Genomic DNA, 25,392 nt, shown 5'->3' on the forward strand with positions numbered 1-25,392 from the left:
TCCTGCTTTGCGCTGCGTGGCCCTGAACAAGTCACAAAGCCTCTGCGCTTCCTTTGCTCTCCCATCACGTCGGGGCAGTGATGGCGTCCCCCGGGGTTCATGCGAGTTTAGGAGGCAGTGGCAGGAAGTGTGTGCAGCGCCGCACGTGCGTCCTCTCGGGGCCTCTCGGGATCAAAGCTTTGGACACGAAGGCGGGGGGCTGGGGCCTCTCGGGGGCTGCAGGCATCAGAAGGCCTGCCCGGGCCTGGGGGGCCGGCTCCCCTGGGGACTTCCACACCTGGCGCCAGGCCTCGGCTCCTTCCCTGTCCTCCCGAGCATCCTCCCCACGTGGCTGCTGGCAGCCACTCGGGGGCCAAGGGCGGACGGAGGGCATCCTCTGGAGTCACGTGGCCTCATGTCTGGCACAGCAGCCAGGCCCTTGTGCCCCAGTGTGCCCAGCGGGTCCACCCTGGAGGCCTCTGGAGCCCACTCCACCCGCATCCCAGAGAGCGCGGGGCATGTCTCTGGAGGACCCAGCCGCGGTCGAGGCAGGCAGCCACCAGGCTGTGACGTGGCCGGCTCTGAAAGTGCCAGGGCTCCGTCACAGCCGTCTGCTTGTTTCTGTCCACACGAGATTCCGGGGCAGCTCGCGGAGCACTACAGCCATGAAATGCGAGCCTCTGGCTTCATCTTTGAAACCAAGAAACCAGTGTTGAAGGGAAGCGGGAGAAGCTGGCTGAGTCCCGGGGGGTCACCGCTTCTGCGTTAGAGACCAAAACAAAAGCCTTTCAGCTAAAAAAGGGTACAGCAGCTTGGGAGTTAAAAGACAGTAGTTGAAATGTTTTTATAGAGATTGAGTGTGCAGTTTTGATCTTTTAAGTAAGATGCTAAAAAAAGAAAAGAAAAATTACCCATCATGCCTTTACCTAGAGATACTCACTATTAATATTTGTGTGCATTTCTTCTAGTCTTGTCTTTCTTCCTTTCTTTTATGCATGTGTGTATACGTTGTGTGGTGTGTATGTAATGTGTGTGTGTGTGTGTGTGTGTGTATGTTGTGGGTGATGCCTGTGTGCATGATGTATCAGCTCCCCCGTCCACCCCGTACGTACGTAGCTCTCGGGAGGCAAGGTCCTGAGGACGCCGTGGTGGGTAGCTGCAGATCTGCGTTCTGGCGTGAGCACCGTGGACCCCTCCTCCGCCCGCAGCCCCTCACCCCTGGGGTCCCTGGTGCCCCACGTGACTGCCTGCCCCGTCTTTGCAGGACGGCCGTTCTCAGTGAAGGGCCCTGCACTCGCTACTGAGCTGTGGCCATGGGCCTGCTTGCCTTCCTGAAGACCCAGTTCGTCGTGCACCTCCTCATCGGCTTCGTCTTCGTGGTGAGCGGGCTGATCATCAACTCCATCCAGCTCTGCACACTAGTCCTCTGGCCCGTGAACAAGCAGCTGTACCGCCGGCTGAACTGCCGCCTTGCATACTCGCTCTGGAGCCGTGAGTAACACCCGCATGTGCACGGCGGGGATCGGGGGGCCACGGGCAGTCGGGACAGCGACCTTTCTGCTGGATGATCCCAGACAAACCAGTGCAGGGCCCCTGGGGGTGAACGCCTGTGGTGGTGAGACAGGACGCAGTGGGCTGGCTCTTGCTCCCCCGGTAGGAACTGGGGGCTGCTCCTGGCCAGTGGATGTGGGGGGGGGCGGGGTTTGGCCCGAGCTCTTCACTGGGCTGAACCACGTGACGTCCCAACCCCTGAGCCTCTGGACCCACAGAGGTGGCAGTTCCACGTGGTCTCACACGGTACTCTGGATATTTGAAAACGAGCAATGATAAAGCCAATTCACCATGACCAAGCCCTAACAGCTGCCGCCGATACGTGGCCAGTCTTGGGTCACCAGACCCCCAGTCACCCTAGCACCAGAGTACAGTGACGCTACCCTCGGGGGGGCCTGTCATCATGTGTAAATGTTGCGGTATCTCTCTGCGAAAGGCAAGGACTCTCACCCGTCTCTTAATTAAATGTATGTGTTTAGGCACGTACAGGTGTTACCGATCACACCCTTGTGATGTGTGTGCATTTGTACGAACAGAATCTGTCTTCACCCATCAGCTGGACAGAGACTTAGAAGCTGCTGACAGGGAGCGTCGGGGGCCGCTTGCCCTGCAGGTTGGGGTCATGGGGCACGTCTTTGGATGGCAGTTTGCCGGTAGCGATGGACAACTTAAACGGTTCTATGTTTTGACCTAAATAGTCCACCAAGTAAGAATGTAACCTAGGGCTTCCCTGGTGGCGCAGTGGTTGAGAGTCCGCCTGCCGATGCAGGGGACACGGGTTCGTGCCCCGGTCCGGGAAGATCCCGCATGCCGCGGAGCGGCTGGGCCCGTGAGCCATGGCCGCCGAGCCTGCGCGTCCGGAGCCTGTGCTCTGCAGTGGGAGAGGCCGCAGCAGTGAGAGGCCCGCGTACTGCAAAAAAAAAAAAAAAAAAAAGAATGTAACCTAGAAAGGTATCTGCAACAGTACATCTGTGTGCAGATATCCTCATGTTACCACTTTTACAGTAACACAAGACTAATATAAAAATGAGCAGCCTAAATGCCCATTAATGGAAGCTAACTGTGGCGTGTCCACTGGATGGAACCCCACACGGCCACTGAGAACAATAGGGAGAATCTCTCTGTCCTGATAGAGAACCAAGATCAAGAAACATTCTAAAGTGAAAACGGAAGCTATAAAACAAAGCACAGAGGGTGCTTTGCATTTATTTACTTTTAAAAGACACGTGTGTGACGTGTCTGCACTTGTGTGTGGCCACCCCTGCTTAGAGAAAGCTGAAGGGTGAACAGAAAACGCAACTACCCCCGGAGTGAAGGAAGGCGGGGACTCTTATGTTTATTTCATACTGTGTGCTGTTTACACTTCTTAGCATGAGAACACGTTTCTTTTACAATGAAGAGAAAATAATACACGTTACTTCCTATGGGAAGTGATGAGTCTGTGTGCCTGTCCCTGTGACCCCTCTCAGTGCAGGAGCAGGAAGATGGCAGCGCTGCCGTGAGAGTGTCCACCCCCAGGTGTGTGCACCCCCCCCCGCAAGGCGCAGCAGCCCCGCCTGTGCTTCCAGCCATAAATAGTCTAAATTGCAATAAATAAATAGCATAAACTGCAACAGTTTCAGTTCCCAGGTGGTTTTTTCCTAAATAAAAGGCCACCTTTGTGTGTGTGTGAGAAGGAGAATTAGAAATCCTATCATATAGGACATACAGGTGAGTTATTTACGAGTATCGCCGTGGGAGATGAGTACATACCTAAAGGGCAAATGCCAACTAGATGAAAATCATAGACTCCACCTCCGGCAGTATTCTGAAGTTAAAACAGTACAAAACAGCCAAACTCTGGATCAAGCCAGCTTTTTAATGCACTGCTGTGTTCACAGTAAGTAAAGGAAATCCCTCAGCCTCGCCCCCGCCCCTTCACAGAAGAGGGCACTAAGATGGGGTGTCAGCACTGCTTCCCAGGGGCCCTCGCCTTAGCAGCTGCAGGAGAGGGGCTGAGTCTAAACCAGGATCCTGAGGATTCGCTGAAGTGAGCAGGTTAGCAGTGCCCATGGGGTCAGCAGAGGCAAATGGAAGTGTGCTCTCAGGGGAGTGTCTCTGATTCAGGCCTGAAGAATCACACAGATTGAGACAAATCATACATGAGCTCAGAGTCAAAGAACACCAAACACAAAACAACAGATTGAGACAAAAGACTACCCAAAGTCACCAGATTGGAAAAAAAAAATAAACAGAACTTCTGTGAATAAAAATTGTAATTATAATATTTTTTTAAAGTAAAAGCTTAGTGAATGAATGTTACATCAGATTAGATACAGCTAATGAGAGAGTGAGCGAACTGGACGTTACTATGAAGAAATCATCCTGATTGCAGTAGAAAGACAAGATGAAAAATATAAAATAGGAGTTAAAAGATGTAAGGGGAGAGTGAAAGTCTATGAAACAGGTCTTGGGCTCCTGCACCCAAGGAAAGAAGAAGCAGAAACACCACTGGAGGAGATGGTGGCTGAGAATTTTCCCGAACGGATGAAAAACAAGATTCTGTAGCTCTAGGAAGCAAATGTATACGAAGCAGGCTATATAAGCAGAAGTTCACACTTAGACCCATCACAGAGAACTCACAAGCCACCAGAGACAAAAAGAAGATCTTAAAAACGCCCAGAAGGGGCTTCCCTGGTGGCGCAGTGGTTGAGAGTCCGCCTGCTGATGCAGGAGAAGATCCCACATGACGCGGAGCGGCTGGGCCCGTGAGCCATGGCCACTGAGCCCGCGCGTCCAGAGCCTGTGCTCCGCAACGGGAGAGGCCACAGCGGTGAGAGGCCCACGTACCACAAAAAAAAAAAAAAAAAAAAAACGCCCAGAAAAGAAATCTAGAACACCTACAAAGATTGACAGACTCCCAGCTGACTCGGCAGAACGTATGTAATCAGAGCCAGAGGCGGTGGGCTGTCTCCAGCCTCGGCCTAGAACTCTACCTCCAGCAAAGTGACCTTTGAGGAATGAGAATGAGATAAAACAGCCTGAGGGGAACAAAAAGTGAGTATATCGTCACCTGAAATTTTTTTAAAGAATATTCTTCAGTAAGAACAAAAGCCATCAAAAAAAGTAGGGTCTGAGTTACCAGAAAGACGGGTGGACTGAGAAATTGGTAAGCAGGTAGATCTAAACAGTCCTATAAAATAATAACGATGCCCCAACCCGCGTGGCTGAGAGCAGACAGGACCAGCGGCAGGCAGTCTGTCAGTCAGGAGTGGGAACCAAAGTTAGGGCTCCATCATTCCTGTATTTGTCAGGAAGGCAGCAGAGATCTTTCCTTAAGACTTTGTTAACTAAGTATAGGGTGGAAAACAGAAATCAAACATAACCTCTAAACTATTTGAAAAAGATGGATTAAAAAAGCAAAGACAAATTCATTTTTTAAGGCAAGAAAGTATAAAAAAGCATAAAAATAAGAAAACTTGAGGGAGAACTTAAGATTTATGTAAAATCCCCCAATATTTGGAAGGAACACAGGTGCCCACTGAACCCACACGCTGTGAGAGTTTCCCCCAGGACCCGGTAAATTTGGGGAGCTTCTCCACTTGTTTGTTTCTTAAATACACGAGCAGGAGTCCTTCCCGGATTTGAGCTGGTGAAACCTTTCCCCGATTCCGTGGGCATGTGGGGTGAGCGAGAGTCACACAAATGTGTAGACCAGCGGTCCCCAACCTTTTGGGCACCAGAGACCGGTTTCGTGGACGACAGTTTTTCCGCGGACGGAGGGCGGTAATGCAAGCGATGGGGTTCGCTAGCGGGCCAGCCGCTCACCTCCTGCTGTGTGGCCTGGGTCCTAACAGGCCGAGGACCGGTACCGGTTTGCAGCCCAGGGGTTGGGGACCCCTGGTGTAGACGACCCTGAACCACTGCCTTATTTTCAACTCTGTGAGCATCCCTATGTTCATTCTGTGATGCCAGGTGTCTTTTGCTGTCCCCCCGAGCCCAGGGTGACTCTGTCATCCTCAGGCCCGAAGAGCCTTCGTGCTGTGTGAAGGACACAGATGTGGAGCCAGACAGCCTGGCTAGGGCCCTGGCTCCCTGCTGACCTCAGCCAAGGCTCTGACCCTTCTCGGCTGTGAAATAGAGACGGTGCCTCTCAGCTGGACCATCAAGATTAAATTGGCGCATAGAGTGTGCGTACAACACTGCTCAGTAGACAATCACCGTTAGTAGGCAGGTTTGAATTTGTCAAACAATCATTCGTCGGAATGTGCGGAGCACGGCTTGCTCGTGTGTGTGAGGGCACGCACATGTGTGAATGAAGGAAATCACAAAACGAGTCCTCATTCACAGTATTCTCCAAATCGACCGTGAGCACAGTCACGGCGTCAGCCCTGGCTGCGTGTGTAGCGATCTACGATCTACGATCTATGATCTACGAGAGACCGATGTGACTGGAAATGGGCTGAGCAGCCCACCAGGCCGTGCTGGCAGCTGGTGGAACAGAGCTGCCTTGACACGCCGCTTTCCTGCAGGCAACCCTCTGCTGAGCCCACTCTCCGGACGGGGGGTGAGATGCCTGCAGGGGCTGCCTGTGTTGTCTTCAGTTCATTCCTGCTCACCAGCCCCGCCTGGGCCAGACCTCGCGCGCTGGACCAGAAATGCCCAGGTCCCAAGTGCTGCCAGGGGAGGGTGTGCAGCCAGGGGAAGGCACCCCGTGCGCACTTCCTCCTCTGCATCCTGGCTGCTGGCCGGAGCTCCCGCCCACAGAAGCCCGCCGTGTAGCGAGGAGGCCGTGTACCCGTGCAGGCCGCCCAGGGATGAGCGCACAGTCCCATGCAGTGGTCCTCGCGTGCCTAGACGGTGCCACAGGGTCGCAGCTCTGAGCCGGCGCTGTGGTGTCCAGCAGCGTGATTCGCAGCTCATCCTGGGAGGCGGTCTTGGAAACAAGGGGCCTTTAGATGCGGCGTCAGTGCCCACGTGAGTGAGGCATGTGTTGTCAGGCCTAAGTGAGGAAATGACTTTGAAAGGTAGCTTTTTTAGAAAATTCCGTGTCTGGGGGGGGGGGAGTCTTAGGCTCGCACCCCTAATCGCTTCGTCCAGGGCTTCCTCCGTCACACACGGGGACGGCCGGGAGAGCCGGGTTCTCTGGGGTCCTGAGAACCCCCTGTGGGCTCTGCATTCTCCCCAGAGGGCGGCTGAGGTCCCTGCTCCTTGGACGAGGGGCCCGCGGGTTGGAGCAGCTCATCCAGGCCGCCACCCTCCCTGCCGGGTGATTTTTACGTCAGTGGGTTGAGGCTGTATTGATTCCTCTCAGACTTGTGGTGAGAAAGCATCGCAGGATTTCCCCATCAAAGAGTCGGCCACACCGCAGTGTTCACTGCAGCATCGTTCACAATAGCCAAGATGTGGAAACAACGTCAGTGTCCATCAGCGGACGAACGGATGGGCAAAATGTGGTCCATACGTACAAGAGAATATTACTCAGCCTTTAGAAAGGAAATCCTGCTGTATGTGACAACATGGGTGAACTCGGAGGACAAGACGTGGAGGAGCCAGTCACAGAAGGACAGACTGCACTTGTCCTTCCTGTATGAGGGGCCTGACGTAATCGAGCTCAAGGAAGCAGAGGAGAGAACGGGGGCTGCCGGGGGCTGGGGGAGGGGAAGGGGTGAGCGCTGTCAGATGGGTGTGCAGCGTCAGTTACGCACAGTGAGTAAGTCCTAGAGCCCCACAGTTACCAGTACTGTACTGTCCACTCAGAATCTGTGAGGAGGGTAGGCCTCGAGTTAAATGTCCTCACTACAGGCTTCCCTCGTGGTGCAGTGGTTAGCAATCTGCCTGCCAACGCAGGGGACATGGGTTCGAACCCTGGTCCGGGAAGATCCCACATGCCTCGGGGCAACTAAGCCCATGCGTCACAACTACTGGGCCTGCGCTCTAGAGCCCGCGAGCCACAACTACTGAGCCCGTGAGCCACAACTACTGAAGCCCGTGCGCCTAGAGCCCGTGCTCCGCAACAAGAGAAGCCACAGCTCGCCTCAACTAGAGAAAGCCCGCACACAGCAACGAAGACCCAATGCAGCCAAAAATAAATAAATAAAATAAATGTCCTCACTACAATAATGAATAAACCCTTCCTTGTTCCCAAGCAAATTGCTTCAGAAGCAACGGTCTCAGCCACAGGCTCTTACTTGACCAGCTGACACATGGAGGTTTGCCCAGGCCTCCGTCATCGAGAAAGGAGCAGGAACAGGCCATCGCCAAGCTGCACGTGGGTCTGTCTCAACCCTGGTCCCCGCCGCCTGGGTGGGGTGTTCGGCAAGCCCCCAGCAGCTGCCTGTGCTTCCAGATGGACAGGTCAGCCTAACCTTGGGCCTCTTTATTTCTCTTTTCTTTTAATATTTATTTATCGGCCTTGGGCCTCTTTATTTCTTTTTTCTTTTAATATTTATTTATCGGGCTGTGCCGGGTCTTAGGTGCGGCATGTGGGATCTAGTTCCCCGACCAGGGATCGAAGCTGGGCCCCCTGCATTGGGAGCGTGGAGTCTTAACCGCTGGAGCACCCGGAAAGTCCCTGTTTCCTTCTGCTTTGTGATTCTTAAACAGCTATCAGGGGGTGAAATTCACCCATTTAAAGCATGCAGTCCGGCGGTTTTAGTGTATTCATAGAGTCACGTGCCCATCAGCACAGTCTAATGGTAGAACATTTTCACCCTGTAAAGAAGTGGTCACCCCCCCCCCCCATTCTGACCCCTCCGCAGCCCCTGGCAGTCAGTATTCTACCTCCTGTCTCGGTGGCTTTGCCTCTTATGCACGTTTCATGCAAATGGAGCCATGCAGTGTGTGGTCGTGTCTGACTCCTTTCACTCAGAGCTCAGTGTTTCCAAGGTTCGTCCACACCGTAGTGCGTGTGAGGCCCACGTTCCCGCGTCACTGAAAGACGTCACCCTGTATGGATATGCACTGTTCATGCATCAGTTGACGCACATTTGGGTTGTTTCCCCTTTGTGGCTTTGTGAATAATGCTGCCATGAACATCCGGGTTCAAGTTTTGGCACAGACATCCGTCCTCATTTCTCTTGGGCATCTACCTAATGGTGGAATCACTGGGTCCTCTGGTTACTCTGTCTGGAACATAGTTTTCCAATGCGGCTGCACCTTTTACATCCCCACCAGCGGCGTCAGGGGTCCTAGGCACCCTGTCCTCACCAGCACTTGCTATTTATTGTCTGTCTGTTGGATGACAGCGTCCTGCTGGGTGTGCCGTGGTTGCCTCGCCGTGGCTTTGGCCTGCGCTTTCCCGAGCACCTACTCGTGTACTTGCTGGCCGTCTGTAAACCATCTTTGGAGAATGTCTGTTCAGGGCCTCTTGTCTTTCCATTCCTTGGGTCTTTATTCGTGCCTTGAATGCTGGCTGGAAGTCGCCAGGCTAACAGGTTCATCCCAGGGGGGGAGTTTGCCTCTGTTGACCTGGCCTGGGTCCCCTGAGAGCCCTCTCTGGTCCCTTGATGAAGCTTATGGCGAGCATGTCCTGGAGCTGACCTCTTATGACCCCTCCTCTGACTGCCCCGGGGGTACGAGGGACCGCGGTTTGTGGTTCGAGAGCGTTCAGGTGTTACCTTGAGAGTCAGCCTTCCGTCCAGTCCCCACCTTGTGTAGAAAAGGAAGTTGAGACGCCAGCACGTGGGGTGGAGCCGTGTGTCCCCCCACTTCCACCTGGGCTGGTGGGGAAGGAGAAACTTAAGTGGAAGGAGAAACCAGGCCCCATGCCGAGTCCCATCCAGTCCCCCACAGCCCTGTGAGGAAGCCACTACTGTCTCCTGTCAACAGGGAAACCGAGGCCCAGGCAGTCAGGCTCACAGCCCACTGTCTAAGCACTGGGCTGTCCTGCCCCATCAGCCTTCCCTGGCCTCCCTCCCCAAGGGCCGGTCTCCGGAAAACCGATGGCTTGGTGTCCAGCAAACACAGGACAGGCTGTCTGGTGGGCGTCCTGAGCCTGGGAGCCACGCTTCCTGGTCTGAGGCCAGCGTCCTCGGGCGCCTGGCCGTGGTGGGTGTGGTGCTGGCTGGCTGTGGGTCCGCAGCCTCCCCTTCCTGCTCTTCTGGGGACGGAATGTGTGCCGTCCCGTCAGTCCACAGCACGTGTGAGAACTGCAGTCGGACGTGACGCTAAAGGCATCCACCTGAGCTCTGTAAAGAGTAACGTGGGTAAAAGTAGCCGTGCTTCACGTACATAAACTGAGGACCCCTGTGTAGCCCCATGAGGACCCTAGTTTATTTGTCTGTTTCTGTGTTTTTAAGCTTCCTCTGAAACTTTCCACAGAGCCCCGGGCTCAGTGTGTTGGGCTGAGATTGGAACTCCACCACTTTTTATCTGTGCTTTGGGAATAACAACAGCACTAACTCAAGTCGCACGTAGATGACATAACGTATGTAATTTACATAGCAGAGCACGTGGTATACTGTCGGTATTCAATAACTTGTAGTTGTTGATAATAATAGTAATATAATGCTGATGGTGTATTCTCTTAATAAGCGAATGCTTTGCTCACCATGCCATCCTACGGGATATTTGATTTTTAAGAAAAGCGAAGATCTGATTTTTAAGAAAAAATATTTTAAATTAAGTCCTTTAGATATGTTGGTCAGAAACACATCCACCTAAAATGGGTTCCCTCCTCCATCTCTTCTGCTTTCATTTGACTTCTCCCGACTTCTGCTTAGAGAAGCGTCATTACAATTTTAGAAAACTTAATTTTAAACATAAACCATCAAAACTCATTTCTAGCCGAAAATCCCAGTCGGGCTGATACTGTACAAGCCCTGCCCACGTCAGGGAGCAGGGAGGGAGGGCCCGGCCCGGAGTGCGGTGGTCTGCACCTCGCCGACGTCCCTGCCTGTGTGTCCTCAGAGCTGGTCATGCTTCTGGAGTGGTGGTCGTGCACGGAGTGCACCCTGTTCACCGACCAGGCCACAGTGGACCACTTCGGGAAGGAGCATGTGGTCATCATCCTCAACCACAACTTCGAAATCGACTTCCTCTGTGGGTGGACCATGTGTGAGCGCTTTGGCGTGCTGGGGGTGAGCGATGCGGGGATCCCGGGAGGGAGCGGGGTGCGAGACGCGGGGGTCGCAGGAGGGTGGGGCAAGTGACATGGGGTCCCAGGGAGGTGCTGGCATGGCTCCCTGGGGTCTGGCCTTCCCTCTGGTTTAGCCCCTGGTCCCTCCAAGCTAGGAGTCCAAGCATGGCTGAGCGCAGGGCACCTGGGACTGCAGGCTGCCCCCAGCTGCCCCTGGGCTTGCTCATGAGACCAGGTGTTACTGCGTTTCCTCTCAAATCCTTCCTCCCCCGGTTGGCTCAGCTGCCTCATGAGACAGGATGAGGGGTCCCCTGCGGTGGAAGCGCAGTGCGTGGCAGCCCTGGCATCTTCCTCAGAGAGCCCCGGGCCTGGCGGCCAGCACAACCTCTATGTCCTTGGCTCCCGTCCTGCCCGCCTGCCCGCAGTTTCCCCGTCTGGTGGCGCCTGCACTCTGGGTCTATGCTTATCTAGAGCGTCACACTCAGAGGCAGGGTCTCCCGAGGACAGCCAGTCCTGGGGGCGGCCTGCGGGGGCGTGCCCTCGGAGACCTTGCGGTCCTGATGCGCCAGCTGCTCTGCCCCCCCCCCCCCAGAGTTCCAAAGTCCTGGCTAAAAGGGAGCTGCTTTACGTGCCCCTCATCGGCTGGACGTGGTACTTCCTGGAGATCGTGTTCTGCAAACGGAAATGGGAGGAAGACCGGGATGCCGTCATCAAAGGGCTGAGGCGCCTGGCTGGCTACCCCGAATACGTGTGGGTGAGTGAGGGGTGGAGCCGCACGGACTGTGCAGTCTTGAGTCTCAGGGGCGCAGCCTGAGTTCTTAGCGGTGAGCCGGCAAGAGCCTCCGAGCACCAGGGAAGCTGTCTGAGGAGGGCCGGGGCCCCGCCCCTCTGAGCCTGCAGGCTCGGGAACCCCTTCTGGACCACCTGCTTCCACCTGCCCCAGGTGGGCCCCGCCACGCCAGGGGCACCGCCGCCCCTCACGCCCGGCCCCACTCAGAGGAGAGCCTGCTCGGCTGAGCCGGGGCTCCCTGGAGACGTTAGCAGGCCGTCTGCCCAGCGCCCAGGCTGTTCTGCCGAGTCAGGGCTCAGGACAAGCCCTCGTGAGCTATAGTTCTGTGGGTCGACGTGGACTTCAGTTGCTGGAAGGTTTGTGCTGCACTTAAAACAGCCACCCTTCAAGGGCAGGGCAGGGCCCTGGGGTGGGGCTGTGGTGGTCCTTTCTGAGCCCCTGGATGGAGTTTGATGGACAGCCATCTGAAACGATCGGTACGAATCGGTTTGCATATCAGTTCCGGTCTCTGATGGCAGTTCTTTGAGAACTGGCTACTTACTTATCTGGTGTTTGTAACTCATCAAGGCAAAGGGATAGAAGACTTTGTTTTCCACTCGCCATCGAGAGGCTGCTGCCTAGGGATACCTTGTCTCACTCTCTCCGGGAAGTGTCTTTTCATTCCCTGAGAATAGGTGCAGGGCTGTCACTGTCTGTGAAGGAGTTGTGTGCGGAGTGTGATTGCGGCATCTCTGGTCATGCCCCGCTCTGATTGCTGGGGGGCGTCATTTCCACAAGACTTTGCCGCCAGGCGGGGGCACGTACACGGGCGATGAGGAGCCTGTCGGGCTCCAGTCCCGGTCGCCAGCACCGCACTGACCTCCGTCCCCTGTCTGTGTCTTAGTTTCTCCTGTACTGTGAGGGCACGCGCTTCACCGAAAAGAAGCACCGGGTCAGCATGGAGGTGGCCGCCTCCAAGGGGCTGCCCGTCCTCAAGTACCACCTGCTGCCTCGGACCAAGGGCTTCACCACTGCGGTCCAGTGCCTCCGTGGGACAGGTAAGAGCCACCCTGGGACTAAGAGCTGGGACTGTCTCCAGCCTGGGCTCCGCGCAAAGCAAGACGTGAAATCAGTGATTTGCCAAAAACCAGATCAGTGAGTTCCGTGTAAAATACAGGATGCCAGTGGCGTTAAAGGGAGAACTGAGTACTCGGATTTACACGTTGTAAGATTCCCGTATCATTTTTTGAGGTGATATAATACTAGTTAATGGAAAACAACTAAAATGATAATAAAAAAGGTATATAACTGAAAACCTTATAAAGGAAAATATATATATCCAGTTAATCCAAAAGGAAGGCAAGATGAAAGGGACAAAGAACAGGATGGATAGGAAAAGGTAGCTTTAAACACAAACGTGCCGGTAAGTACAGTAGATGTGAATCAACTAAAAGGAGCCATCCAGGTCAGGAGCCGCGGCGCGCCCTGCTGCAGGGTGTCAGCTGGCACCTGGCACCCTCTGCCCCTCTCCCTGCAGTCGCAGCTGTCTACGACGTCACACTGAACTTCCGAGGAAACAAGAACCCGTCTCTGCTGGGGATCCTCTACGGGAAGAAGTACGAGGCGGACATGTGTGTGAGGTGAGCAGACAGGGGCCCACAGGGGCGGGGCCGGCAGGTGGGTGGGACTGGGGCCGGCTCCTCCCACCTCCTGGCTGCCTCCCGGCGGCCCCCACGTGGAGGTGGCCGGCATCCCACCCTCCAGGGCGGGCACACGGTGGGGACAGTACAGAGCAAAGGAGTGGGTGCGACTTACAGGAGGAATGTTCCAGAAGCTCCAAGGGAGGCGTGACCCCTCCCACTGGGGGGAGCGAGGCTTTTTGGAGGAGGCTTCTGAGCTAAACCTTGGACAGCAAGTAGGACTTGCATAGACAGGAGAAGGACAAGCTGTCCCCGTCTGAATGGGACGCACACGTGTCCCCCTTTTCATGGTGGACAGCCACGCAGACCACCTGGGAGAGGAGGTGGGGTCAGGGCCGCGTGCTGGGCTTCGAGCTCCTGGCTGCCTGGTCTGAGCTGGGAGGTTCCACCCAGCCAGCCTCCACCCCACTGGCTCAGAGGCAGCCCCGCCCGAACTGGTGAACGCAGGGCAGCTCTGGATGGCCGCCTTGGGACCCCCGAGGATCCCCCAGAAGCGAAACTCAGCCCGGGGAGGGGCCCCATATGGCCCTTAAAATGTCCCCAGGTTATCAGAAACTATTCCCGTTGGTCTGTGCAGTGAGCATTTATTGCGTGTCTGCTGTATGCACAGGTAGAGGGTAGAGGGATCAGAGAGAAGGGAGCTTCTGAAAGGACTCCCTGCTGCAGTGGCAGAAACGTGCTCGGCGGGCGGGGCTCCAGGCGCCACTCTGGGAGCAGAGGAAGGGAAATGACAAAGTGACCGTCTTTTTCTCCAGTTTGTTGGGCCATAATGGGAGAGGCCACCTGCACCCTGTCCTCCCACCTCTGCAGAAGCCCTTGCGGCTGGCTCCGCTCCCTCCCCGCCCCCCCACCCATGGTGCTGACCTTTCACCCCGGATAGAAACCGGCCTCTCTCTGAGCTGATCAGTGCAGGGTCTCCCTCCCACGGAACCTTACGGCCTGACGCTGCACTGCTTATGCAGTGACTTTTTGCTGGCACTGGTGGCTTTTGGCCTAGAGGGGCAGGGATCTCAGGGTCAGAGGGGAACAGAATGCCTTTTGGGTTCCATCCCGAGTGACTCGTGGTCTTGGTGAAATGTCCAGACGTCCAGGGCCACTGGCAGAGCCTGAGGCTCCACTGGGAGAGCGGGCTCCATGTCTGTAACACAAGATCAAGGTCAGGGACTAGGGCTGTGACCGGAGGTCGCTGTGTCTCTCCGCCACGCCACGCTCTGATGCTCCATGTTTTTCTGCCTCGTGAAGAGAACAGAATCCACCCAAAAGTCTTTTTACCTGAAAGCACAGCCTGGGGGCTGCTCTATTCATTAAGTGGTGTTCTGACCTGATTCCGGCTCCAGGCCTAATTCCAGGCAGACCTTCCAGGTCCATGTGTTGTCTGGATCATCCTGTTTGAACTCACCAGTCTCGTGTTTCACTCACATGTGCCCAGAAAGGCAGGACGTTCCTGTGTGTATAAACCACTTAGCCCCGTCTCTGTGTCAGCCCCATGTCGGCCACTGACCACCACTGACTTGGTGTCCATCCTGGTCAGTCTGACCCAAGGAGGCTCTGACCGGCCCTCTTCTTGAGAGCTTGAGCCAGGACAAGTTAAAAAAAAATACCACTCAGTTCTCCTGCCCCAGTGTAGGAAGTTTCCAGGAATAATTTAGTGAAGATAAACAGGAAGCTGGGTGGCTTTTTCCCTCTGACATTCACAGAGGACTAGCTCAAAGTCGCTGTAAGGTCTCTTATTCCATCCCGGGATCAAGGGAGAGCCCAGGACCCTTGCCCTTAGCTCTCTAGAACCCCTGGCCGGGGGCTGACCACTGGTGGCCAACAGGGGCCCTGGATGGCCCCGGTCATCTTCACGGGAGCCCTCAGAGGCAGATGGTGCTCTTGTCCCTGAGTAGGAGGGCTCTGGCAGCCTTAGCCGCCCGAGATCAGAGCTGGTAGGTGGCAGAGCTGGGGGAGCCCACCTGGTCCAGCTGCAGGCCGATGCTCACACCACCCTCCAGGCTATACCGCCCCTCCACGTGGGCGCTCAGCTCCAGCTGGAGAGGAGTGGTGCTTTAATCTGCTCCTTTTCCCCTTTGTTGCAGAAAACGTGAGGCTATATTTCACCCAATCATATCTTAATAAATATATTCTTAGAATTTCTAAACGTTTTAACTTACTGTTTTGTATTACCAAACGGGTGTCTTGAGTAAAAGCAATATCCCAGTGGGTCCAAAACATGCCTGTAATCAAAGAAGACAAGGTTCCCGTGACCCAGTGGAGTTGTGCCTCATTTCCCCGGGGGCCTGAGACTGGGCATGGCCAGGGCCTTGGGGATGGTGGTTTGAGGCTCTCCTGTGTCCATGCTGGCAGTTGGGGCCAGCGTCCTCAAAGTGGAGTCAACTCCGGAGTTGTATTTATGTTTTATCTCATCATTTAAAATTCTTATTTTATATATTTTGTCCTGCATATAACAGACATACAACAGAACCTGAATGTGGTAATGTGAAATCAGGGGAGAACAGTCACGTGAGTTTGACACTTTTGGCCGTCATCCCTCTGGGGACAGACCCCTTCCAACTTCCTTTCCTTCCTGAGACGGCACCTGTGGCAAACCCTTCAAGCGCTACTTCTCACCGTGTACTCCTGGAGGTCCCCAGCACCTTTCGGGTCCACAGAGTTAAACCGTTTTGTTTAGTAGGAGGTTCTAAGTCTTCTTCTCTCCTCTGAGCGTACAGCGGAGTCTCCCAGAGGCTGCATGACATGTGGCCCAGCATCGCTCGGATGTCTGGTTGCGTGTGTGCTTGTAAAACTGGGAAGTTTTACAAGATGGATGGTAAAGATGGATCCGTATAACCCACAAAGACCAAAGTTCTCAACTTTTAGAGACAAGAAGGTAGGGCTTTGGGCTTTTTCGTGGCGCAGTGGTTAAGAATCCGCCCACCAATGCAGGGGACATGGGTTCGAGCCCTGGTCCGGGAAGATCCCACATGCAGCAGAGCAACTAAGCCCGTGCTCCACAACTACTGAGCCTGCGCTCTAGAGCCTGCGTGCCGCAACTACTGAGCCTGCGCTCTAGAGCCCGCGTGCCACAACTACTGAGCCCATGCGCCACAACTACTGAGCCTGCGCTCTAGAGCCCGCGTGCCACAACTACTGAGCCCGTGCGCCACAACTACTGAGCCTGCGCTCTAGAGCCTGCGGGCCACAATTACTGAGTCCGTGCGCCACAACTACTGAGCCTGCATTCTAGAGCCTGCGTGCCACAACTACTGAGCCTGTGTGCCACAACTACTGAAGCCCACGCACCTAGAGCCCGTGCTCCACAACAAAAGAAGCCACCATAATGAGAAGCCTGTGCACCACAACTACGGAGCCTGCGTTCTAGAGCCCGCGAGCCACAACCACTGAGCCCGTGCACCACAACTACTGAGCCCGTGTGCCACAACTACTGAGCCTGCTCTCTAGAGCCCGCGTGCCACAACTACTGAACCCGTGCACCACAACTACTGAGCCCGCGCTCTAGAGCCCACGTGCCACAACTACTGAGCCCGTGCACCACAACTACTGAGCCTGCACTCTAGAGACCGCATGCCACAACTACTGAGTCCATGCAACACAACTACTGAGCCTGCACTCTAGAGCCTGCGTGCCACAACTACTGAAGCCCGCGTGCCTAGAGCCCGTGCTCCGCAACAAGAGAAGCCACCGCAATGAAAAGCACCACACCGAAGAGTAGCCCCCGCTCGCCGCAACTAGAGAAAACCCGTGCGCAGCAACGAAGACCCAACGCAGCCAAAAATAAATAAATAAAAATAAATTTATTTTAAAAACCAAAAAGGTTGAGATCCCTAAAAACATGGAGATTTGCCTCTGGCCGTGGACTTTTCTCCTGGCTCTGCTGTCACCCTGGGCCCTCTGAGGTGGGCAGCCAGCCCCCGGAATGATCACGGTCCCTTGTTAAATTACTGTTGCTCACACGTGCGCTCAGCGGCCCCTCCTGGCGATCCAGCGGTACTACAGTTGCCGTAGAAAGCGGTCCTTGCCCTGCTTGTGTTACCGGGTAGACACCTCCCCTGGTGGGGCTGGTAATTCAGCTGGTGATAGGGCTTGTACAGAAGTCAGTGTCATCGTTGAAGCCAGCCGTCTGTTAATTGAGATTAAAGTTTCGAAATCTCTACTGCTTTTCATATTTGAAGCAAATGGATTTCATTTGTGAAACACAAACTCTTCTTTGCCTCATAAAAGACACTCTCAGCCATGGTCACTCCCAAAGAACAAACTATTGAGAAAGACCAAAACTGCTTAATGAAGGGTCAGTTTTCCCAACGGAGCTGGGGGCGCTGTCTGCTCAGCTGACTGCTCCTGGGTGTCCCCGGGCAAGGCTTCCGCGCTCCCGGGCACATGAAGCACCTCCCGGCCCCTCCGTGGTTCCCTGCAGTCCCACCGGGCAGTGCCCGAGAAGTTACTTTGATGTGTGTGTGTGTGTTTAGAAATTGAAAGTCAGATTTGAATAGAAAAGGCAGGGCTGACAAGTAACCCTGATGCATAATGATTTATTTTTCCCCTTTTCAGTTTGATGTCATCTGGTAATTCACTTTGCTTTCAATCTTCTTAATAAAACAGGAGATTTCCTCTGGAAGAGATCCCGCTGGATGAAAAGGAAGCGGCTCAGTGGCTTCATAAGCTGTACCAGGAGAAGGTAAAGGCGCTCGGCTCTCCCCACACCCCCTCGTTCTCGGGGTCTCACGAAGAGGTTTCAGAGGGGCAGCTAACAGGGCAGGTGGTAGCACATTGGCTTCCTCTGGGGACAGGAGTGCTGTCCACTCTCCAATTCTTCTTTCCAATCCTCTTCTTCGTCTTTCATTTTTCCTAACTTTTGAGGAATTAACAAACTAGAGAAAAGTGTAATGGATATCATAATGCTTGTATAGCCATTGGCAATAACATTTTATCACATTTGTTTCAATTTTTCATGTAAAAGAAATTTGACCTATAACAAGCATTATGTATGTGTATGTGTATATGTGATGTAATAGATAAGGCACAATATAGATGATGGGACGGGCTTCTTATGATGACCCCACCTGGTCCCTCCTCCATCCCCCAACATGCCTCACCCCCGCCTTTATACTGTGCGTATAAAGTTTTGGGGTTTTTTTGTGTGTGTGGTACGCGGCCTTATCACTGCTGTGGCCTCTCCCGTTGCAGAGCACAGGCTCCGGACGCGCAGGCTCAGCGGCCATGGCTCATGGGCCAAGCCGCTCCGCGGCATGTGGGATCTTCCCGGACCGGGGCACGAACCCGTGTCCGCTGCATCGGCAGGCGGACTCTCAACCACTGCGCCACCAGGGAAGCCCCTATAAAGTTTATTTTATACACACAAACAAACAGGACACTGGGTTATCATCTTCAGCGATAGGGGAGGCTTGGATAATCAGAAAATCCTTCTAGTATAAAACACATATCGTTTTAGATGCATTGACAAGTGCTGAAGAAAGTAAGGGAAATCTCTAGAGAGCAAAAGAGGAGGTGGGACTGAAATCCAGGTGGGAACGCTGTGAGCTGAAGCTCGAGAAGTTTGCTGGTCCACCCAACCTGAAGTCTTGAGTTTTAATGCCTACATGGAAGCAGGGAACAAAGATTTGACCTCACTCGGGGCTGGAAGTTGGAACTGAAGACCCTAATGAAGCTGGGACCCTCTGGGCGTTTTGCCCTCAAGTGGTTTAACTGGAAAATGTAACTGCCAGCATAGGAAGTGACTTTGAAGTTGCCCTTCCCCCTTGGTCTCTAAACGTCTCCCCGGTAATTCATAATCACAACGCTGTCCTCAAACAGGTGTGGGGATTGAAGTTATGCTAACAGCATAGCTCAAGAAGAACTGAGCCAAAATATCAGCATAAAACGTGGTTCTAGGTGAATCTCTGTAGAGTCCCTGAGAAAAGCACATGTACAACTAGAAGAACACGACTCCAAACCTAAGCTGCCCGAGATTTCTTCAGAAAAGTTCTGCTGGAGATGCACTCGTCACCAACATCCATGGTGGGCAAGTGCAACAGGCAAACAGAAACATTAAATCCTCCCGAGACTCCAGCTAATGGAACCACCAGGCAGACTTGCATCAGTATGTTTGAAATGACTAAGCAAAAAAGAAGGGACTGAAAACAAAAGAACAAGACCTATTAAAAAATAAGACAGATTTGAGAAAAACCAAGTAAAATGTATAGGCATGAGAAATCTACTAACTGACAGCAAAATCTTAGTTAACAGATTAGATACAGCTGAAGAGATCATTAGTAAGCTGGCAGGTTTTGAGGACATTACTCAGAATGCAGCACAGAGGAAGTGAAAATGTAGAAAGGAAGTTTAAAAGATCCAGAGGATAAACAGAGGTCCAGAATGTAACAATTAGGAAGTCCAGAAGAGAAGGTGGGAAGAATGGTGAAGAGCAGTTGTCAGAGATAAACCAGAAAACTTCTAGAACCAATGAACATGGGTTTCGCCAGCTTCAAGAAACCCAAGTCTGGGATAGGATAGATAAAAAGAATGTATATAATGTACATATATGTGTGTACACATATGCACACATATACATTATACAAACATACACAAGATAGAGTAAACCCAGAGAGAGAACAAAGAAAATAAAAATAGCATCAATTATTTAAGCACAAAGCAAAGCTACAAAAGAGTGAAGCTACTGCACCAAAAGCTTTTCTTTAAAAATATTAATAAAATAGAAAGCCTTGGGCGAGACTGACCAATTAAAAAAGAGTGCCGGCATTAATGGGAATAAAAACGGTGACACAACCAAAGAGCAAGGAGTGGAAATAGTATGAGAGAATATGACAGCTTTATGCTCCTACATTTGAAAACTTGGATGAAATGTGTGATTTCCAAGAACAATAAAACTCTCCAGAAGAAAAAGAAACCTAAGTAAAAAGGAATAGAGTGTGTGTGCATCACATGGTGGATGGGCAGACAGACGCTGTATGCATGAGGCTGCACAAGAGAATGCACCTCTGGGTCAGGGTCGAGTTTTAAAAGTTTGAAGGGACTTCCCTGGTGGTCCAGTGGTTAAGACTCCACCTTCCAATTCAGGGGACGTGGGTTCGATCCCTGGTCGGGGAACTAAGATCCCACATACTGCAGGGCAACTAAGCCCGTGTGCTGCAACCACTGAGCCCACGGCGCTCCGGAGCACACGTGCCACAACTAGAGAGAAGCCTGCGCGTCGCAATGAAAGATCCCGCGTGTCACAGCTAAGACCCGACACAGCCAAATAAATAAATAAATAAATATTTTTTTAAAAAGTTTGAAACTCTTACAAAGAGTGACATTTGCAAGCAACAGTATTTGTTTAGCAGGAAATGAGAACCCAGAAGTGCATTATTAGGAAATAGATACATTATGTATGTGTATTCATTTAACTGTGATTCAGTTAAAATGAATGAACTGCACATTATCTAAATGAATCTTGAGAAAGCAGGTGTAAAAAAAAGCAGATTGCAATAGGCGTATAGTGTGGTGCTATTCACAGAAAATCACCAAGCGCAGGCGCAGTACCGTGCGTTATCGTAGAGGTACCCGAGCACAGGAGTGCAGGTGTAAGCCCTTCCTGGGGATGGAGACCGCCAGCTGAAGTGTGATGACTCCTGGCGGGGATGGGACCACAGGCCTTGTCTTCATCTCTAAGGGTTACTTTCTAAAACAACCTGATGCAACTACAGCAAGTGACAGGTTTTGACATAACTGATTTATTTGGGTATTTTCTATTATTTGCTATGTTTTTCCATAATATTGAAACATATACATTTTTTATCGCTTTTCATGTCACTTATATTGTAATTTGCATCAGGGACCACACTGTGTGTCACGTTCTCCCATTTATTCTGTTTTTAGTGACCATTGTTTGTTACATCTGTCAGTGTTGACATAGATTTAATTCAGATGCTGTGCTCCAGCGTGTGTGTTTCCCATGTGATGACGCCCCGTTTTGGCTGGTCGTCTTCCTACCTGTGAACATTTATGAACTATTTATGAACTTTCTGCTGTTCCCCGTGTGGCAGGGCATGTGTGGGAGCGTTTCTGCCAGATGTTAACGCCGTGACTGGTGGTAGGAGGCTCTGGTCCCTTGTGAAATGTCTCTAAGTTGTGCTTCAGAGAGCCTGCCCGTTATGTCCCCAGCCGAGCACGAGAAGCCCTTTCTCCCCATCTTGTGAGTAGGGGGTCTGCCCTGCCTTCGGCCCCATTGCCCCCTGCCAGGGAATACGCAGACCCTGAAGCAGCCAAACTGGGTGCTTTGGTCCTGCTGTAACACACGTGTTTCCGGAGACACCGACGCCTCTGGTCATTTACCAGTGAGCTCCGTTCGTAACATGGAAACAGACCTCGGTGTCACCAAAGGGCCTTGAAGGGCATTCCAGACAGTTTCCCCATTTTGCAGATGTGGAAACTAAGGTCCTGAGAAGGAGGTGACTATCCTGTGGGTGGAACTGTCCCCAGGTCTCCCAGCCTCTGCCCCCCCCCCGCCATGCTTGCTGTGCTGACCAGGCGGGGTCGGTGAAGGAAAGGGGCCTGTAATGACGGACGGCCTGGAGCCCCCGAGGGATGGGGCGAGGGAGGCTGGAGACGCTGATGGTTTAGGTGGGGTCAGTTTCTCTAAAGTTCCACAATAAGCACATTCAACAGAGGTTAGAAAGGGGAAAGACGAGATGGGTCAAGCAAGGCGTCAGGGTTGGGAGAAAGGACGTGATGTCCGAGCGACACGAGCAGCAGTGCGTGGGGCAGGTCCCTCCCCAGGAGAGTGGGTGACCTTCCCGTGGTCTAACCCCACCTGCACCTGCGAGCAGGACACGGACAAGGGGACTGTGCTCCTGGAGTTGAGTGCCTGGCTGGAGGTAGCCGGGTTGGCCTCTGGACCCTGCTCTGTGCCCTCCCAGAATGACGGGGCCCGGCAAGAGGGGGTCAGGGGCATCTGGAGAAACGTCGGGAAGCAGGAGCAGGCCCGTCGGGGGCGCGGGGTGCTGTCTGCTGGTGGGAGGGGCGGCGACGGGGGAAGCCTTTGGGTGTGTGTGGGATTACTGACAGGTCAGGACGGGACAGAGGCTACCACCACTGCCTGGCGGCACACCCCACGGGGAGGACCGCCAGGCGTGGGTGCCGATGGCAGGCAGTGGGTGAGATTGTACATGAGCATCTGCGTTAGGGTCACGTGTGTGTGTGTGTGTTTTATTCAGGTGATCAAAAGGCCTGTCACAAACTTGGTGCAAATCTGTAAGCACAGTGGACTCTCCTGCGGGGCTAGGTCCTGCCTTCTTGTCTCTGGGTGGCCTCCGGGCCCGGTTGACCTGACCCGTGAGCTCGCCGAGAGCCCCAGGGCGCCCCTGCTTCCCCCCCGACAGGTCCTCCGGGAGCAGAAGGAGGGCATGGCCCGTCTGCGTGGGGCAGGTGGTCAGAGCGGAGCTGGCCGAGCGAGCGGGCTTGAAGACGTTCTAGGGCTGCACAGGGGAGGGCCTTCTGGTGGGGGGCTCGTGTGGTCACCCGGAGGTGTACACATGGGCATAAGGGTCGCAGTGGCTCCTGACCGCACAGGACCTGTGGTGCCTGCCCCGTGCCCCGTCGACCAGCAGGGGCAGTTGGTACCTGACCACAAGCTGGAAGAGGCTGCGAGGCTGGGTGTTTGTTAATCCCCCTGCCCTGTTTTTATGTAATATACAACACAGCTGTAGAAAGCTAAATGCAGAAAATAAAATAGAAAAACAATGAGGACAGGTGAGATTTACTCCCCCGGGTAATTAAGATCGAGTGGGTGTACATCTTTCCAGACTCTGTCCTAGACAAATATATAGGCGTACATATTTTTACTTAAGTGGAATTATGTGGCACTTAACTTCTTTCAGAAAACAAACTATCGTGAGTGTATCTCCTTGTTAGCATGTGACGTGTCGTGGCTGCAGAGAAATCTATGTCAGCATCGCAGGTTCTCAGGCAGCTGGTGCTCGGTGTTTAGCGTGTGTCCCGTTTCCCTGTTGAGGATGCTCTCATGTCCTCACCCGGGCCTCTGTCGTCCCATCATTAGCCACCAGGACACGGAGGAAGGAGAGGTTAAATAGCTTTCTGTGGGTGACATAGCCAGCGGGGGGTGACGCCAGGCCGCTGGACTCCCAGCAGGTGGTGGCCGCCACCCTCGCCCTGGAGATGTCCCAGGAGACAGCGAGGGGCCGGCCGACACCGCAGTCCTGGGTGTTGAAGGTGCGTGTCGCACACCAGGCACCGGCTGATAATTTTCCTAGGAAAGTTGCCCTGTCGAAGGGTTTGTATTTTTCAAGCTTTTGGTACAGGCCACTGAGGTTCTCCACGAAGGTCATGCCAGCTTCATCTCCCACCCGCAGCCTGCATGATCCGTCCACTTTATTTATAGGTTGAGTCATTTTTCACTGTGGGGTTGTAACAACAGCACACTAAGAGGCCCCTTTTCTGGTTGACTGTTTCAGGATGCGCTGCAGGAGATGTATAACCAGAAGGGCGTGTTTCCGGGGGAGCAGTTCAAACCCGCCCGGCGGCCGTGGACACTCCTGAACTTCCTCTTCTGGGCCACACTTCTCCTGTCTCCTCTCTTCAGCTTTGTCTTAGGCGTCTTTGCCAGTGGATCTCCTCTCCTGATCCTGACGTTCCTGGGGTTTGTCGGGGCAGGTAATGAACGGGCATGATGGCGCGGCTTGAGGTTGGGAGTCTTCCGTGGGCCGGCCGCGGCGCCCAGGCCTGGAGATGGTCACCTGGGAGCCGGGATGCAACCTGAGCCTTGCCGGCCTCAGAGAGCTGCTCTGGCCACTGAGCCACAGGGCCGTGAAGACCATAGCCAGATTGCAGGGCCATCTGTCCAGAAAGCTGGCCGGCCATCCGCCCGCCTGGCATCTCGTTCTGAGAGCTGTGTGGGGAGGGCCTGGGCCACCGGTTTGCACTCGGGCGGTTAGGGGCGTGGGCTGGTGTGATGGGCTGAGGTTCCCAGGACGCTTTCGAGGCCCTGCAGCCCTGAGTGCACTGCTGGGCACCCGGTCTGTCGGGCACCTGGCTGGGCACTACGGCCCTCAGCCCTGGCTGAGAACTGCACCTCGCGGCGGGCACACACTCCCCCGGGCTGGTGGGGGAGCAGATCCGGCCGCCGCCCGGGACTGGCTGAGCGGGCGGGGCAGGGAGGGGCGGAGGAGGGGAGGAGGCCGGCCTGCCCCGCCCGGGGAAGTCTGAGGCCGAAGGTCCGCCCGCCCCCGTGACGATTTTCCCAGCTTGCCAGCAATCGGTCTAACCTCACCTGTTTCCTATTTTAAAGCTTCCTTTGGAGTCCGCCGACTGATAGGAGTGACTGAAATAGAGAAAGGCTCCAGCTATGGAAACCAAGAATTTAAGAAAAAGGAATAATTAACGCCTGTGATTGAACACACATACACCTGACCGTGGTATCCAATTAACTCAATTAAAAACAGAACAACACACACAGAGCGGGGGGTGGGGAAAAAAGACACCTAGAAACTATTTTTCTTATTAACTGGTGACTAATATTGACCAATAAAACTTGAGCCAAGAGCAAAGCAGTCGGAAGGCCCGCAGATGGAGACAGACGCCAGCCTCGCACCTGCGCGTCCGCAGCCGGCGGAGGGGCCCGGGGGACCCGCTCCCGGGACAACGGGTCTCACCCCTGCCGTCTCTCTAGAGCTCTGCCTGACAGAGGGAGCCTTTGGATGCTGTCTCTTCTCACACTTAGATCCAGTTTTTGGTTTTTATCCGTTATCTCGGGAGTTTCCTCCTGCCCCTCGCCTCCTCCCCTGTTCTCCCTGCAAACTCTCTTCCCCCGTCCCCCCGGGGCACGGTGTGCGTGGGTCCCGGGGTCCCCAGAGCACCCGCTGGTCCCGACCTGCTGGCACCTCGATTCCAGGCGATGGGGGCGGGGCCTGGGGGCGTCCCCTCGGCGATAAGCACACTGGGCGGGGCTGGCGGCGGGACACGCCCCCTGGTCGTTTCCGGAGCGTCCCCGCGCTGCCCACCTAAGCCTGCCTGACACACCTTAAATCGGTTTTAAAGCGAGCGGAGCTCGAGAACGCGGTGAGATGTCGAGTCCTTCCCGTGCCTGGAGCTCAGCTCCTCTGTGCCACCCGGTCGCCCCGCCGGGTGCAGGGGTGCAGGGCGGCCCCCTCCCCAGCCGGCCGGAGCCGGAGGCGCTGTGTGCCGGGGAGACCTCCGCCCGCAGCCCGCAGGACTGTTGGATTTTTGAAAAGGCAGTGTCACCATCACCCTGTCTTCTAAAGGAGACTGTTAACACGCAGCTTTTAGAGGTTTCATTTGCACAGTTGATCTGTTGATGGCTC

The 25,392-nt window shown here is 54.1% G+C and overlaps 1 protein-coding gene across 1 annotated transcript; it reads left to right on the forward strand.

Moving 5' to 3' along the window:
• Window positions 1–1,292: 1,292 nt before the first annotated feature.
• Window positions 1,293–24,731, forward strand: AGPAT3 (1-acylglycerol-3-phosphate O-acyltransferase 3; the record flags this gene model as incomplete). Its single annotated transcript, XM_079704848.1, has 8 exons — window positions 1,293–1,470; window positions 10,420–10,589; window positions 11,181–11,342; window positions 12,262–12,415; window positions 12,895–12,997; window positions 17,657–17,732; window positions 23,527–23,725; window positions 24,360–24,731. 8 exons carry the CDS (start codon window positions 1,293–1,295, stop codon window positions 24,446–24,448), a joined length of 1,131 nt encoding a protein of 376 aa, XP_079560974.1. The 3' UTR covers window positions 24,449–24,731.
• Window positions 24,732–25,392: the final 661 nt, after the last annotated feature.

This window comes from Hyperoodon ampullatus, assembly GCF_949752795.1.
Source record: "Hyperoodon ampullatus genome assembly, chromosome: 5".
Taxonomy (NCBI): Eukaryota; Metazoa; Chordata; class Mammalia; order Artiodactyla; family Ziphiidae; genus Hyperoodon; species Hyperoodon ampullatus.